Consider the following 18,245-nt stretch of genomic DNA (forward strand, 5'->3'; position numbering starts at 1 on the left):
ACTCACCCATTACGGTAATATGTGGTGGGAAAGACCACAGTTGTGGAGGGCCAAATATTGGGGGTTGGGGTTGGTTGGGGTTGTGAGTGGTTGTCCCGAGGCTATGAGGTTTTTTGTTAGGGTAATGGTGGAGGATTGTGTAGGCAGATGTAGGTGAGATGGGTTGAGTACCCAGCGGCAAAAAAGTGAAGAGGATACGAGGGGTGGATTTTACCAGAAGTGGCGAGAGGCTGGGCAGGGGTGAGAGAGGAGGATTAGGGTTGGGGTGTGGTTGCATTGGAATAATGGGGACAGTAAGGGATAAGGGGGTTTTGGTTAATGGAATTAGGGTTGCTCAAGTGATTCAGGGGTATTCATGGGGATTGGTAGGCGCATAGTTAAGAGAGTAGCTGTCTCTAAGTCGGTGATGGAGGACTGACATGGAAGTGAGAGGTACGTGTGGAGTGATGTAGCTATAGTCATTGTTGTTATGCACGTGTGGGACAAGGTGCATGTGTGGGATGGTTGGGCTGAGGCCAGTGCTGGTAGGCATGTGTGCAGCGAAGGGCATTTGTGGTGGTGGCATGTCATCGATGATGAGGGAGGCGCCAACCAACTGGGCCTCTTTTTCTGCAATTGGGTCCAGGTGGCTAGGGACAGCGGTTTGTGACAATCGATGGCGTTCGAATATGTGGGAAGTGGGGACTTGGTGTGAGGGCAGGCGGGCGCAAGGCTCTTTGGATGGGAAGTTGGGCAGTCGTGATTGAGGCTCAAGATTGAGGCAGCCAGCTGTGGTTGAATTCATATTTGGGGAAGGCTAGCATATCACGTGGTTCAAATATGAAAATGCGGAAGTCTTACAAGTCAAGTGGGGTGGGGAACCAATTGCTGATCTCATGTGGAGGCTACAGTTGTGGAGGTGGTTGCCGGGGGTGGGAAATTTTGGGTCCGGATAGATTTAGCAGCTTCTTGAGAGAAGGGAAGGGTTGAGATGCATTTTTACACACTGTATCGTTTTTATTTCCCCATGCTTGTTACACAATCAAGCCCCCTCGTTCGTCCACTCTATCGTAGAGATGTTCCTTCCCTTTGAGCCTAGGGACTGCTATGATTCATCCCTCTTGCGAAACATGTTTCCTGGTCTGGTTCATAGTTATGGGGAATGGAAGCAATAAGGGCTCCGGGATCGGGAGCGAGTGCGTGAAGCGAGGTAGGCTTGAAGATCCGTGGTCAGAGGAACAAGGTCCATACTTGGTTAGGTACAGGGATCAAGATCCCTAACTGTTAGGGAGCGCGTTCCATATATGCAAAAGAGCGAATTTCTTACTGGACGGGATTGCACACTGCAGTGTTTAAGATTGAGTTTCTTGAAGTTCACTTATCCACTGTATTGCAATTTGGGAATTCTATTGAACAACAAGAAAAAAGGGAAAGAGATTGCCCTATATAATTTCCAATAGCTCTCCTCAATCGAGAATTGCTAGGGGCTCAATGACATATACACAAGAGAGACCTCATATTTTCAAGTATACACGATATCCATCACCCACAAGGCAACCCCATGATTGGCTTGATTTGGTTGACCAATACTCAAGCAATAGAAGTCCTTCTGGAGGTGAACAAGACCTAATGAACTATACCCAACGAAGCTAAACGTATTGATCATGACCTCATTCCTCACTAGAACCGCAATGCGACTAACTTTTATATCTCCTTCTAACTACTTCCTCCTCTCTCCTTGCTCACTCTTCTTGCCTTTCTTTGAAACTAGATACAAGTAACAATTCACAAGGCGTGTGAAGTTGTGATTGCAAAATAAATAAGAAATTATAATATTTATAAAGTTTATAGGTCATAAGAAATTAAAGATCCACACTCCTTTACGAGCCAAAAAATGTGCTAGTGAAACTCGATCCCAAAGTTGAGGATACTCAATTCCAAGTTGGTGGAAATGCGGCTCCGCTTAATCATAGAACCTTGATTTTGGGCATAGGGATCTGGATCCCATTACATGAGATCGAGTTCCCTAATTTCCCGAATCAAGATCCCAAATATCGAGTAATTGGCTGGGATCGAGATCCCGTGTTTCGGAGCACAGGATCGAGCTTTGGGAGCGGAAGCACCCCCTCCAAGGAAGATCATAGTAACTAAGGTCTGGTCTCTATAATCCAAACCATGCTCCCTCTCATGGGCTCCAGTGAATGGTGATGAAGAGTTCCAGGAAAGATGAGTGCATAGAAGACATTACATTTGATCGAAAGCCATAATCTAGGAGAGATTAGGCTGTGATACAAGGTTTCAACTAGAATTTGGATTGCGCCCAAAGGGAGGCGTTCAATGGATTTCCAATGGACTGTTTGGACTTACCCATAGGAGTCACCTATTTGGTTGAAGGTTTCATATGCCAAGTGTTGAGAGGGATATTTGTAGCCATGAGCCAGACTTTCTACTTGTTGATGGACCTCATATTTTGCCTCCATGGGAGAAGATTTAAAGAAGCCCCTTTGAAGTGCAGGTTCTTGGATAGGACTCTTGGTGTTCCCCTCCATTGGAAAGAAGAAGAGGAAAGCACCTCTTGACAGTCTACGGCAACATAGATCGATCGGGCTCCTTCCAAAGTTCCTGTCCCCGTTTCTCAATTCCTCTTAGGTCACCTCTCTGGGGTTTGAAGTGGCCAACTAGTGACTCTGCAATTGGCATACCTGTGTTTCTATGTAATGGCCTTCCAATCTAAGTAGGTTAGGGTTAAGCACCTTGTGTGTATTGAGGGTTGGTGGCGTTGCTTTAGGGTTATTGGCAGCTTGGACAAATGGGAACCAGACTTGGTGCTTTTAGTTGGTATAGGGGATCATTCGTTGGTGGTCATATCAGATGACTGTAGGTTCAATAGAGAGGGGGGAAGGAAGTAGTGGGACTTGCCTATGGGTTCGAGAAAAGGGGTATTGGAGGACATAGGTCATCTTTTTTATGGGTGCTTATTTTGTTTGATTCTTTCCTATGCTACTCAATAGCTTCACCTAGGATATTCATCATCTGTCTAGGGAAGCAAATAGAGTAGTTGCTAACTCATTGGTTAACTTGGAAGTAGAAGGTTCAGAGTTAGGTTTTTGATGCCCGAATGTAACTGAGCTATACCACATATGAGGATTGAGGCCTTCACTTTAGCTCACTTAACAGGTCTATCCTTTCATTGATAATGTGATAAGGAGAGGAGTAAGGAGATTCTTGCATAGGGATGGATGTGATTTTGTCTTATACCCATTTCCTTTTTCTTGTTATAATTTTACATAAACAATTGAATTTCCTGTCTTTTTCATAAGCACATAAACAGTTCAACTGTTTAATTCAATGGTCAAATTAACACTAAAATTTCAAGATCGCAGAATTAGCTGACTCACCACATTTCAGAAGTTGGGTATATCATACATGATTAAAGACGAACTCCTATATTGTCAGGCATATTAAAAAAAAAAGAGCAACTATTTGACACAACCACATACACACACACGCGTACACACCCACGCATGCATACCCTCGCACACACACACACACATGCACACACAAACAAGCATGTGTGCATGCATCTGCATATATCAAACTTAGGGACCCTTTGCATCTTCGATCAGTAAGTTTGGAAGGGATGATATGAATAGGCAAACAGGTGAAGAATAACCATGCTGAAGGTGGTAGTGGAGGAGCATGGCCTATCACTCAAATGATTATTGGTGTTAGTTAAGGCAAGAGGCCAGCAGGTAGGATAAAGGACTAATAGCTTAGGATTCAAGGAAACAAAGAGGACTTGCATGTCACATATTTGGAGCAAGACATTGATATAGGGATCAGTGTTGGAATCGGGTACAGAATTTCAGATTTCACAAGCCCTATGACCAGGATTCAGTGACACGCATGTGTGTGATAATCAGCTGTGGAAAAAGCATGGAAGCATTGAGCTATATTTCAAATGGATCAATTCATAATCACCTTTGCTCACAAAGTGAAGTTGGACAAGTTGATCTAGAATGGTGTATATAGTTTTTAGTTTTTACTTTTCTCACTGACTAGAACACTTACAAATGTCCAAGTACAATAAAACTTACTTGAAATAAACAAATAGATAACCAAATTTCTAAATACATTGAAGGTGAAAAGAGTAAAACAATTTCAAAACAAAAGGACATAACAGAATTAAAGACAGGGGTCCTTGTTTCTTATAATACTATTGACACTGAATAGAGGATGAAGCGGGGGAAGAAGAGGTAGCTATGGTTGCTACTCAGAGCTCTAAGACCAAGAGAGTTTTTGGGCCTAAGAAGCCTTGTATGAGAGGGCCTATATATAGTTTTTTATACCTAGCCCTGAGACAGTAATTGAAAAAGGCAAGGGAGGAAAGGGAAAAAAACAAGTGATAATTGAAAATAGATTTAAGAAGGAAGATAGAAGCAGGGTGATTCAGTATATTGTTGGATAGTTTTACCATGCGGGCATTTCTTTCAACACCACTCGCTTGAATAGCTTCCATACAATGTTGGAAGCAATTGGGCAATTTGAGCCAAATTTGAAAGGTTCAATTCCTTATGAGATTGGAGAGCCACTACTGAAAAAAGAAGTTGAGTATACTAACGAATATCTCAAGACCGATAAGGAGGGCTGGGCTAAATTTGGGCTAAGGAGGGCTGGGCTAAATTTGAGGTTTCTTTAATGATAGATATGTGTAATGATAGGAGGAGGAGTAACATGAATTTGTTGGTAAATTCTCCCTTGGGTACAGTTTTTTTGCGATCAATTGATGCTTCCAATGATATTCATGATGCTCATTATATATTTTATTTCATTGATAAGGGCCATGAAGAGGTTGGGAGGAACTTCTAATTCAAGTGGTCACAGATAATGCTGCTCCCAATCTAGCTATAGGTCATTTGCTTCGACAGAAGAGGCCTCGCATATTTTGGACTCCTTGTGCTGCACATTGAGTAGATCTTATGCTTGAGGCTATTGGTGATTTACCTACTATTAAAGGAATTTTTTAAGGCTAAAGAGATTACAATCTTCATATACAGTCACATACTTACCCTTAGCATGATGTGCAAGTTACAAAGAAGAGAGAGCTATGGAGGCTTGGAGTCATTAGATTTGCCACTGTCTACCTTAATCTACAGAGCATGTATAGGAGGGAGATCGCATTAAGGTATATATTTGCTTCAGAGGAGTGGAGTATGGGTAAGTAGTCTAGAGATGTCAAGGGAAAAAAAGCACGAGCTATTGTTCTTTCGAAATATTTTTGGCGTGGAGTGAAGCATGCAATATTAGTATTTCTTCCCTTGGTGAAGGTCTTGCGCTTGGTTAATGCTGATAAGCCCTCCATGGGCTTTATATGTGATGCAATTGAAAGGGCTAAGAATGAGATTGCAGAGAATTTGGGTAATGATGCAGCCAAGTACAGCCCAATTTGGGAGATTATAAATGACAAATGGGATAGGCAGCTCCATAGGCCATTGCATTCAACAGGGTACAAGTTGAACCCCAAATTATTTTATGCAGATGCGCATATTGAGTCAAAAGGGATAATTATGGAAGGTTTTAATGAGTGCCTTGAGCAATTAGTTCCCGAACCACATATCCAATATAAGATATCAACTGAAGAGCTTATTTTGTACAAGTGTTCTTTGATGCCATTTGGGAAAGATATGGCATTAAGACAGAAACAAAGATGAGCCAGGTAATATACTTTTTACTTTTGTTTTATAAATTATAATTTTCTTTCAAGTTTCAAGTTCCTAAAATTATGTGTGATAATATTAAATACCTAAATTAATTATAAAGGTCGCCCACATATTGCAGCCTAATGGTGGAGATAACATGGGAGTAGCACTCTAAACCCCAAAAGATGGCTATACGGATCTTGAGTTTGATAACTACCTCTTCTGGTTGTGAGCACAATTGGAGTTCGTTTGAGATGGTATTTTACTATTTTATAATTTTATATGCTTTTCTTGTTCACAAGTTTATTTTTCTAATATAGATTCATAAAAGGTAAGAAGATCATAGACTCATAGTAGTTATGCATTTTTCCTTATAGGTGCATACAAAGAGAAGAAATAGGCTTGAGCAAAAGAAGCTCAATGACTTGGTTTTTGTTAGAGTGAATCAAAGGCTCAACGAGAAGAAACACCAACCAAAGAAGGATTCCATCTCTTCGAAAAACATAGAGAGTGCTTCAGATTGCCCAGTTGGTGACCCTGGTACTGAGGAGGTCTTCCCTGGGGAGGGTTTGACGTGGGAAATGGTCGAAGAGGCTTCGGGACAAGCTTCTGATCCTAGGAGGGCCACTCGAGCAACGACTTCTGCTGCTACTTCACACTCACAGAGGGAAATAGAAGAAGAGGAGGCAAATTCATAAGAATCTTTGGAAGAAGAGGAATATGTTGAAGAAGGTGATGATTCTGATGATGACGGCCTCAATTCTGATGTAGATGGAAGCAATGAAGATGATGATTCTGATTCTTATTGATGTTTTCTCTTCTTTTGTATTAACTTTATTGCATCATCTTGGTTTGGGCTTTAGACATTTGGACTATGCAGTTTATACTTTTTTTGCCTTTTTGGACTATTTTGTTGCGTGGTTTAATGGTTTTTTATAGTTTTAGTATTGGAAGTCAATTTGTTGAAGACTTGGAGACTTGGATGTAATTATGGTTTATTTTATGGATATGGAATATGGGGAATATCAGAGTTGGAGACCTTAAAATAGACTATTAGATTTGTAAATGTTTTGTTACTTTTGTATGGTTTGAAATTTTGAACAAGTTTATTCTCAACCTGAGATATGTGATATGTTTGTATATAAAAACTTATCTTGCGAACTTGCGAATTTTCAAATGAAATAAATTACAAATTTGACACAAATATATGCATATATGTGCATTTGGATAGCAAATATATGAAAAAATGCTAAGAATTTGCACTACAAGGAGCCCGCCTAAGCGCTGGGCGCTAAGCAAGCCGCCTAGTGTTTTTTGAAACCTTGAGTGGTTCTCACTTGCAACCACTAATTACAAATTCTTTTATTCAATGAATAAAACCAACACAATGTTTATGTGAATAAGAAAAGCATAAGAAATAAAATATTGAAAACCACAAAGCAAGATGTCTGAAGATTACCTCAATCGGACTTAATACACCCCATTATCAGATCTCCTCCTCCAATGGCACACGGGATCAATGGTCTATCTTAGGTCTTTGAAGCATGGGAAAGCCTTAGCTACCACCCTTAATCCATATGAGAGCAGCATGGAACATCACATAAACCACAAGGCCTTAATACCTAGTATGTGTGGGGTGTGCCCCCTCTTTACTCCTAGCTTAGGGTGGGCCCCTGTTTCTAACTCAAGAAATATTTTTCTAAGGGAGAGAGAGCACATAGAGAGAAGAGAGAGAAATGAGAGGTGTAGAAATTTATGGGAGAGAAGGCCCTTATTTATAGAGTTTCCAAGGTTTAGAGTTAGCCATCCTTATGGAGATTAGAACCAGATTATTGATCATAGAAGACATGTTGGGTAAGATATCTGAGTCATTTAATCTTTAGATCAGTCATCATGTTTCGAAGGATGATGTAGAACTTTATCCTTCAGCCTCCTAAACCTTTATCCGATCAAATATTAAATGTGAGAAACAACAGATAATATTTATTTTTGCATAAATCTCTTTTTTTATACATATCCTTTTTAGATATCCTATTTTCTTATATATCTATAGATTCCATAATACATATTTTATTTAATTATCTTGGTCGACAAGATATGATCACTAAAGAATATATCCAATAGGGGTAGCGTGATCATCTAGAGGCTCCAAGTGGGCCCCACACGCACATCCCATAAGGATCTATGGTGGGCTCCCATATTAAATATGATTTTTAAAATTATAAAATTGATCTTTAGAATGTGAGAAATAAACTTTATTTTCCCCTGAATATTTAAATACGAATGTCTTTTAATTTATAAATTCGTTTTGTAAAAATAAAACATCCAGAGACTCATAAAAATTCAAATAATCAATCGAAAAATCATATAACATTAAAATAATTAAAACAAATAGTTTTGATGGGAATCGGATCCGTCTAAGTCTAAGAATTTATAATATCGTTGAAGCACTCCATCTTCTACTATGGACTAATCCATACTTGCTTTTTCAAACTAGCCCAGCAGTTCCCATGACCCCCAAACCACTAATGGTGCTAAATCTTGCCATGACTAACTCCTACTTTTCCAAGTAACTAGCACACCAGCCAAGACACCAGGATACTTTTATAAGCTCAATGTACAGGGGTTGACAAGATACCACACCATTACCAATACTGGATACTCCTATGATATTTACAAATATAGAAAGATAGAAGTATCAAAATACAATTTGAATGAAATATAAATTTGTGCATTATGATTTGATTTAGCTAAATGTATGACGCCTAGTACAATATGTAATGTATGACAAACCTAGGGGATTGTACCTGCATGTAAGCTACATGTATTCTCAATGTTTTTTGCCAACTACATAAGGTTATGAACCACTCCTCTGGTCAAGTCCGTTAAAGTGGAGGAGCCAGTCAACTATACTTCTGTAGGTGACAATCAGTTGCAAAAATGTGTAGCTTACTGTTTGTATGCGACATGCATTATTTGTGCACTTTCCCTTAAATACACATTAAAAAAAACAATATGACATATGTAATATGATCATCCTATTGATATGACAATTACACATGCCATATCACTACACCTTGTACTTAATAATTTATATCCTACATAAGTTATACTATGCATCAATGACATACAAATTCAAATCCATGTCCTATATAATGAGAATTGTTGAGTCTTTGTGAAATATAAGTGAATATTTTTTTATATTTTGAATAATCAAGGGAACGTTTTTTGGCGTATATCAAAAGAGGAAAACATGTCATGAATTCTAGTATACAGTCGTGTATAAACCCTTCAAGGTTTACATATAAATCTAATAAGAAGCTTCCCAACATTCTCCTTTCAGCCACTCACTTTAATGAGATGGTATTAGAGCCAACCAAAACACTAGTCGCTTAACTGAAGATCAGGGACTATAAGGGTGCAACCAATGCTGAGGTTTTAACAAACATAATAGATCAAGAAACGTAGTTCAGTGACCCATCAGGATCATTATTTCAGAATCTAACCAGAGCTGCACCGTCACATGGGTGGGAGATACACTCACATATGTGAGCTCGGCAAGATTTTACCACGTCCAAAGCCTCCCTGGCCCCAAACAGAGACAGAATGGTTCCTTTTAGTATATCCAGGTCACCTTTTGGCTGAGGCACCATTTGCTTCAAGATAACACAATCTTGGTGATCCACAGAAGGCCCATCAATTCCCATTTTGTGGAGCTTCAATCAGGCTATAACTTAACATCATGTTGCTTTTCTGTAATCAACACCTGGAAGAAGTGAGGTTGAGGACCAACCAGAGTTTGGTAGCAAACAAATTTTTGTGTTGGCGGATATAAACTTTTGGCATAATCCTCCGAATGTTTATGTATATTAGTGATTTCTCAAGGAGACCTATGCAGGGTTGGGTCAATCCGACGGCTTGAGAGAAAACTGCTGCATAGTGAGACATACCAAGTAACTGCATCAAGATAAGGATCCTTAATTCTCTTGAAGAAGGGATTGGAGCAAATTTCAATCAGTTTTCTATTATATTTGGAATTACTTCAAAGTGCATATATCCTAGGTTTAAGAAGATGAACTCCATCGAGGATTCAAGAAATTACAATGCTCTCTATCATCTAGAATGAATTGTCTATAATTAATAGAACTCAAATTCCAAAACGTAGATAAGATCTATAGCAAGGTAAGAGATAAAACTAGACTATTCATTTTCTGATGAATCGACAATCAGAATTTGATGCTATTTGCATAACCATCTTGTATGGCACTTCCTCTTCCATCCTTAGATGAGGTCATATATCGGTTTCAGTCAAGGAAAAATTAATTTATGACATAGATGTCTTCGATCGACCCCTGGTGTCGTAGAGGAGCCAGTTCTGGCAGTGATACCTAAGACAAGGACATTCAGTTGCAGTGTGATATCTTCAAGTTTAAGGGACAACTATTTCTAGGTCCAGGAACATGGCAGTTTGAAACTACAACAAGATGCCAGGACAAACCAATAATATTTGCCGATAACAACCTCAGGCTAGAGGCCTTTAACCTATGTGAACATCAGTCACTTGGCAGTTTTCATTCATAATGATGAGATACATATTAACAATCATGATTGTGAGACTCCTTCCTCCTCCTCCTTCATAACGACAATCTCCTCCATTCCTAGTCGATCTCACATGTCTCACTGAGACCCTTCAACACTAGCTGAAGTCTTGGCGACAGTGGTTCATCAAGTAACAATACATCTTCTCATCCTACTTGCAGATTAACCTTGGTCCTTACTGTTTATAACTAAAATGCTGTACACTGTCAAATGTCCACTTTCACAACCTAATCAAGGTAATATCTATTTTTTTACTGTTGATGATTTATCCTTAGTTGTTGCACATACTAATAAGACAGCTGCCCATCCAAGTTAAAGATCATGCTCCATATCTTCTAGGTCTTAAATTCAACCAGATCAGTTCTTCCTCTTGCTTGTCCTTTGCCTTTCTTGATCAAAACCTACTTCATCTTCCCAAGCCTCTTCCCAAGAACATCAGCAATAAGTATTGGATGAGGAGATAGCTGAACTTGACATGAATTGTGTTGGGTTTTTGTGGCCATTTAAAGGCCTTACGACAGCATGTAATGAATTATATGATAGTGGAACAATGAACTCCAGTGGGAGTATGGGTCCAGAGGGACCAAAGTTGGCAATTTTGATGTCGGGACTTGAACACGTCTTGACGAGCTAGGCCGAGTTGAGTTGTAAAACCTACTTCATCCCTAGGGGAACCTGCAGTCCATAGACTAGAATTGTGTTCTCATCACCTATTGGCTGGCTTTGGAAATCCAATCATGAACCGCTGTGATGGATTGTGGGTCATGAGAACTGCTGAGTCATTTTGAGAAAATGAGTGTGGGACATGGTCACTAGTAGAGATGGAGTGCTTCAGTATTTTTGTATTTTCCTTAATGAAGTTGGATTCGATTCCCATCAAATTAATTTGATTATAAATGATTTTTAGAATATTAAAATTATTTTTTTAGAAGTCTCTGGACATTTTGTTTTACAAAAAATGATTTTTAAACAAGATTAAACTGTATTTTCAGGTATTTGATTATTCAAAGACAAAATAAAAATATTTATTGTTTTCTAAAGATCACTTTATAGATTTTAAAATTACTAAAACATATGGGGGCCCATTAAAATTCATGGGCCCCACCAATCTAATCCATCTTGTTGAGGATGTGAGGCCCACTAGTGCCCATAAAGTGGAACGCCCCACTTTTCTCCCTCTCTTTACTATTATGTTGGCTTGTGTGATAAGCCACTTAATTGATTGAAATGAAATAGGAAGGCTTTGGAATAAAGGCTAGTTTTGTTTTGAAAGACGAATGTGTAGAGATTGATTTGAAAATAAAAGGCAAGTATAACATAATTTCTTTACACTTAATATTTTATAGGATTAGATTAAAGAAGCTGAGGAATAAGGTTCGTATACCTTCCATTAGATCATGATGGCTGATCTATGGATTGTATGGCTAAGATCTCTTACCCCATAGGTCACCTTTCATCAATGTTCTAGATCAAAGCTCCACAAAGGATGGCTAAAACCTAGAAACCCTAGTCACAAGTCTATAATATCTCTCATTGGGGGTCTTATTTGCACCCATGACCTAAAGCTCTCTCTCTCCTCAAGGTGGCATGCCACCCTCTCTCACATCGTCTTTTTCTCTCCCAAACTCTCATACTCTCTCTAAACCCTAGAAAGGGGCATGCCCCTACACTTGATATATTGTTAGACAGAGGCATGCCCCACTTAGAGATAAGAAGAGAAAAGGCATATGCTTGTTCCACTTGCTCTCATATTTCTTGAAGGGTTTCTAGCCAAAGCTTCCCATCTTTGTGAGATATAAGAAAGACCTTGATCCCGTGGACCATCGACAGAGGAGACCCAATGTGTGGTGTATCAAGTCCAATTGAGGTAATTTTTTGTCATCTCACTCATTTTACTGCTAATTATGTTTCTTGTTCGCAAGTTCCAGTTGATATAATTTTTTATTATAAAATAAAGAGTTGTTAAAGTGACAGCAATTGAGAAACCATTTTTGAAGTTTTATTTGTTTATTTGAGTTATTATCGTAATCTTTGGACTTATATAAGTATCCCAGCCAGTTTGCAAAAAGAAAAATCTTAAATTACATAAATGTGCTAGTTCACATTATCCACTTTCAAATCGCACATAGTAACTAGCGCATCAACCCTCAAGTAAGCAGTGTTACCCGAGTACTTCACTTCTCTATTCTGTCTTGTTATGACATGTGTTGAAACCTTGACATCTATTGACACTTCTAGACATGGCCTGAACACCTTGGCCATACATGTCGAGTGATTTCATTTTAAGTACGTGTGGACACTTCTATAAGAAGTGTCTTGCATATTGTTAGCCGCAAAGGCCATTGGCTAACCTAGATATACTTTAACCCGGTGAAATGTTGGGGTCAAATCTCGCAGTGAGCAGATCTTTTTGTAGGGCTTAATTTTTAAATATAAATTCAGGTTTTTAAAAGTAAATACGTCATAGTGAGCCCCAAAAGTTTAGAACCCATGGATTCTTGAAAGAGGTGGTGAGGTCTACCACTGCACAAGTGGCATCAATGTGAACAAGATTTGTGAACATTTTATTATATCGTACATAAAAGCATTATTTAACATCATCATCGTCATTAGAGTCTTTCCTAAGTATTTCGGGTCTATTAGACGAATCTAGTTCGCCATTCTACTCTATCAAGGGCCATACCCTCAGTGAGGCCATAAGTCCCCATATCTTTTCTCATTACTTCCAACCATATCTTTTTTGAGCCGATTCCTTACCCTTTTTTAGCCTTCCACTTAACCAACTCACATCTCCTAACAAGTGTTTTACTGGGTTTGTGCTGCACATAGCCAGCCCACCTAAGTCTACTTTCTCTCATCTTATTGCCTATTGGAGCCACACCTAAGTTCTTCCGAATGTATTCATTTCGAATTATATCCCTTCTTGTCTAGCCACTCATCCATCTCAACACCCTTTTGTTGATCTACACTATTTTTGAAGCTTTAAACTTTATAAATAAAGATGAAAATATATTTTAAGGCTATCACAAAGATTTCCAGTATTGAAACCATATTTCTCGACACTATTTGAAGGTAGGCTCTAATTTGATTATTTAGAGCCTAGGCTCTATACAAACCGCACCCTTATATTATTTCATCAAAGATTATGTACCCTCAAGTTCAAGGGGACTCGAGCAAGGCAACCTACCCAACTCAAGTTGTAAAACATTGGCTTGAAAAATATCTCAATTTTATTAAAAAAACCTAAGTTCTACTTCTAGTATATTATTATATGGACATGTCTTGCCACATCAGGTTTTTCAAATTAGAAACCCGTAGTACGTCTAGACACCAAAACGAGTATCGGTGTCCACATAATACCGCAGGTAAGCATGCTATTAGGCACCAAACAAGTAGGTATATAAGAAGTTGAGGTCAATGGAACCTCAGACCAGTAGAGCATAATCAAGAATATGAGACTTATCTTATGGAGAAGTTAACTCCAATAGCCAAAATGATAACAGTGAGAACCCTTGTCATTATAGTTGCTATTCAGTGGTGAGGTGTTTTACAGATGGCTATGGAAATGTGTTCATTAAAAGAACTCTGTAGAAAAATATATATATATGAAGCAGAACCCTGATTATCAATTAAAAAGTTCATCTTTTATTTGTAAGCTCAAGAAGGCCTTACCACATCGGTAATTTTTAGTCTATTGTGCTAGACACTGACATCCGCTGAGACTCATTGAAAGGCCTAGAAAAAAACTGAATAAAAAACCAACTGCCAAGTAATGACAGATCAAATATATATTCATAACAGAACACAAGAAGCTACCCCTAACCTGATCAGCTATAAGCATTTTTAAGATACAATTCTGCATCAATCACAAAATTACAATGATTATTTCAGTGACCATGAGGATTTTATAAAATATGCACAAACAAGCTTTATAGACATTCCAGATTAAATGTAGCATATGAGTGGTAGCATCTCACAATATAAATTAAAGACTACAATACAAATCAATATGAGCCTGCAAAGTGAATTGCAACATGTCAGAGTATCGAACACAGATATATTCTTGCTATCCATTGTAATCATGAGCTATTGAATTGAACCCAATTTGTCATCAGTAGGCACTGAAACTTGACTTGCCATATCGCACAGCTGAAGCATCATACATCATGTTCACATGTAATCATGATAATTTTGGCACTAGGATAAAAAGGAAAACATTGGTTAAAAGAATATCTTATTCATAAGAGAAAAATGTTTCCGTAAAAGTATCCGTCATAGTGAAATTTCATCTTTAGACAGGGTTTGACAATTCCAGACAAATATTTTTCATTCCCTTGGTCAAGCACATGAACCTCCAAAAAACAATCACAATAATTTAGTAGAAGATGGTCATTATAATGCGCATAACCTTCATAGTTGTCAAGATTTAAATTTCGAAATGAGTTCGGACAGGCTCGATTGTAATTCCAATGATATAGGAAATCTGGAAAGATGATTCAGAACGCTATATGAAAAAGGACATGCCCTAAATCCTAAATAGTAGTGCCAAGATTATGACAATTACATGTGAACATAATGCATATGATCTCAAGTATTACCATTGGGCTCCTAGATGATAATCTTGCTACCTATAGAAGGCCCATCGTAGAGAAACTGCCTACCAGTCATCACATACTCTGGTGCTGCATAACCATAGGTTCCAACAACCCTAGTAGAAACATGAGTGTTGTCGCCTTGGGGTCCTGCTTTTGCCAAACCAAAGTCTGACAGTTTTGCATTGTATTCCTGCATAGGATATACATTGATAGAAATTAAAATATGCACACATGTGCCACATACATAAATGAAATAAATACAGACATGCATACACATACATAAACCAAAATTACATATGGTTGTTGTTATAGATAGACAGAAGCACGCACATGCACATTCAACCTCAAGAGCATGCATTTGCAAACTTGCATGCACACTCATACACTCGTAGATGCTTACACATACATACCACATCTCCACTTGCATGATGAGGTTCACATACAAAACTGCAAATTACGTGAGGTTGTATTACCAACCGAGTCTAGCAGGATGTTTGATGTCTTAAAATCTCGATAGATGACCGGCTCAGCACTTCCATGAAGAAAAGCCAAACCTTTAGCTGCTCCAAGAGCAACCTTTAACCTGTCAGTCCACGGAAGAGGGAGAGTTCCTACCAGACAAACAGGAAAATATAGATGTGTCATCAGATGAAATAATCATCCATGTAGCACACCTTTTTCAGAACCTATAAGTCATGTAAAAGGATAAAAATTACATGCACTAACCATCATAAAGGTCAGGAAGCCAAACATCACTAAAAAACACATATACTTACAATGTTCAGTTGAGGACATCAGAAAAGAACTGTTATATAACTTCATGTAATTATAAATATCTAACGAATAAAATGTGAAACTAAAGGAATACTTGGGTCTAACAATTATGTAGGCACAACACTTATTGGTTATCTATGCCAAGCTCTGAATAAGATAAATTACTCGAGTGAGTAATGAGTTCTGTTGCAGTAAACCACATATTGTCTTCTACAATGGATGAAATGGCAACAATAAAACAGGGGTAACATGCCTTCTTATCAAATCAACTTTTGTTACATTCCATGCAACGTTTGGAATAATTGGACAAGATGTCAGCTTTTGAACTCATGATGCACATTAAAATCTCTATTGGCCATTTACAGCTGATGGTCTAAACAAATGAAGTAATTGTAAGAGCATCACACAGAATATTACATTGATGGGCAATAAATGATGAGCCCCAAGTTTTTCCTCGGAAATCCTTCATTTTAAAATGAAGCAAAGAAGAATATCTCACCCAACAAATGCAAACTAGCCATTACAACCAATACAAGACACACTACCACAATCAACTAGTCCCGCATGTCGCTGGCCTTCCCACAAACACAATGGACCCCCACAGATACAACTGTAGCATATATTGTTCATTTCAATGAGCACATTTGTTAGACACCATTGCTTTTCTGGTAGCTTGTTAAATTCTTCCATTTCTCCCAAAAACAAAGAAAAACTGATATTAAAAAAATCACCAATATAAACCCTACCGATGCCAGTTCGAGTTCTTCTGACTACACACTACATCCCATTTCTCTATGCTTTAGGTATGCACACCCCAATTGAAGCTAATGAGAACACTCTTATCTATGTACAGGCAAGTGTAAGGCAGGACTATTAACCAAGGCAATCATTAAGCCCTCAAAAATCTCTCTCTAAAAACTCTGCAATCATCCATATTTCCAATTCCTAACTCCAGCCCAGGCCCCAACAGCTATGATTTGGAGAAGCTTTAACGTGAAGTTTAACCCAAACCATTTAACTGTCATCCCATTTTCCACGAAATTTCCTTTTCATCTACTTTTATGAACATTTCGAAGTAATGCAAAGAATTCCATTTGACATCAAGAAAATCTTCCAAAGAGGGATCTGCATTCCAAGGTTTACAAAAAGGAGAACTTCGTTGGAAGATGGCAATATCAACATACAACGAAGCACAACAAACTGGATGAATGTGGGGTCAAAAGAAATAATCAAATGAATTGGATATGCATCACTACCGCAATTATATCCAGATATGCAAAATCAGAAAATTGAAAACACCGAAGTTTATCATTGAATGAAGTAACTATTTGTATTCCATTTTAAGACATTTTTCAAATTTCAGTGTCCACCTATATTAATGTGTCCCACTAGTAGTCTACCACATGAAAACTAAGAAAAAAAAATATGGACAAAAAAAACCAATAATAGTAAATATGTGGAAGTTCACATGTAAAGAATGGTAGAAAGGCAAACAAAATTGACCCTTTTATTCGCGACACTAATGACCCTGGAGCCTTTCTTTGATAAATGGTACTTTGGGTGGAAATACATTACGCATTTTTGTCACTTTGAGGAAGATTATGCGGGCTTCATAAACCAGGCAACTTAGTTCTTCACGAGAGAGAGAGAGAGCGAGAGAGAGCGAGAGAGGTGAAAAAAGTTCATGGCGTGTATGAAAAGATTTCTTTTCTAGTGTCAAATTGCAGGTCAACAAAATTATGGGTACAGCATCATAAATGGAGAACTGGGTGGAAGATATAAGAAAACAAAGAATCAATTACTCACTTCTGAAGAGATGGTTCTCAAGGCTTCCTCGAGTCATGAATTCATACACGAGCAACCTCTGATCATCTTCGATACAGTACCCGATAAGCTTAACAAGATTGAGGTGATGTAGTTGTCCAAGGAAATTGACCTCTGCCTGCAAATTCAAGAAATCGAACGCATTTCACATCATCACCAACACCACCATCATCAACACATCTCTCTCTCTCTCTCTCTCTCTCTCTCTCTCTCTCTCTCTCTCTCTCTCTCTCTCTCTCTCTCTCTCTCTCTCTCTCTCTCTCTCTCTCTCTCTCTCTCTCTCTCTCTCTCTCTCTCTCTCTCTCTCTCTCTCTCTCTCTCTCTCTCTCTCGATACCCACCACCCATTCTCGGTGGCCTTGAAGACCATCGGGCTTGAGGCTTTTAACAGCCACAGTGACACCAGTGCCTGGTTTTGCAGGTGCGGTGCCGTTCTCTTCAATCCATCCTTTGAAAACATATCCAAACCCACCTTCCCCAAGAATACTATCAGGCCTAAAGTTACCAGTGGCTAATTTCAGCTCCTGAAAAGTGAATTGAAGCATTTGATGTTTCCCGTCTCTAGGTTGAGCAGGAGGAGGAGCAGGTACTGCATCAGTCGATGATTGAGGCTCATCGGGTGCACACATTTCTCGATTGCTCGCATTCAAGTATCTTGTCTCTGTCGCTGAAATTTTCAACCCATGTCAAGTACTCATATTTTACAGTAAATGGTTGATGAGAGGATCATCAAAAGATTAAAGAAGAAGAAGAAGAAGAAGTGGTGGTGGTGGTGA

The 18,245-nt window shown here is 38.6% G+C and overlaps 1 protein-coding gene across 4 annotated transcripts in view; it reads right to left on the reverse strand.

Annotated features, from left to right (window-relative positions):
- Nucleotides 1-18,245, reverse strand: part of LOC18444723 (serine/threonine-protein kinase PBL34) — a 30,406-nt gene that overhangs the window by 11,948 nt on the left and 213 nt on the right. For 2 of the 4 annotated variants that reach the window (XM_088866361.1, XM_088866360.1), the window contains exons 2-5: nucleotides 17,811-18,136; nucleotides 17,453-17,588; nucleotides 15,350-15,483; nucleotides 14,939-15,062 (exon numbers count right to left, since the gene is read on the reverse strand). In XM_088866361.1, the coding sequence (XP_088722487.1) occupies nucleotides 14,939-15,062; nucleotides 15,350-15,483; nucleotides 17,453-17,588; nucleotides 17,811-18,136 (720 nt within the window). Of the gene's footprint in view, nucleotides 1-14,875; nucleotides 15,063-15,282; nucleotides 15,484-17,452; nucleotides 17,589-17,810; nucleotides 18,137-18,245 lie in introns of those variants that run through there. The other 2 variants (XM_088866362.1, XM_088866363.1) reach the window with 2 other exon arrangements.

This window comes from Amborella trichopoda, chromosome 5, assembly GCF_054954075.1.
Source record: "Amborella trichopoda isolate Santa Cruz 75 chromosome 5, AtrichopodaSantaCruz75HAP2 v2.0, whole genome shotgun sequence".
Lineage (NCBI taxonomy): Eukaryota > Viridiplantae > Streptophyta > Magnoliopsida > Amborellales > Amborellaceae > Amborella > Amborella trichopoda.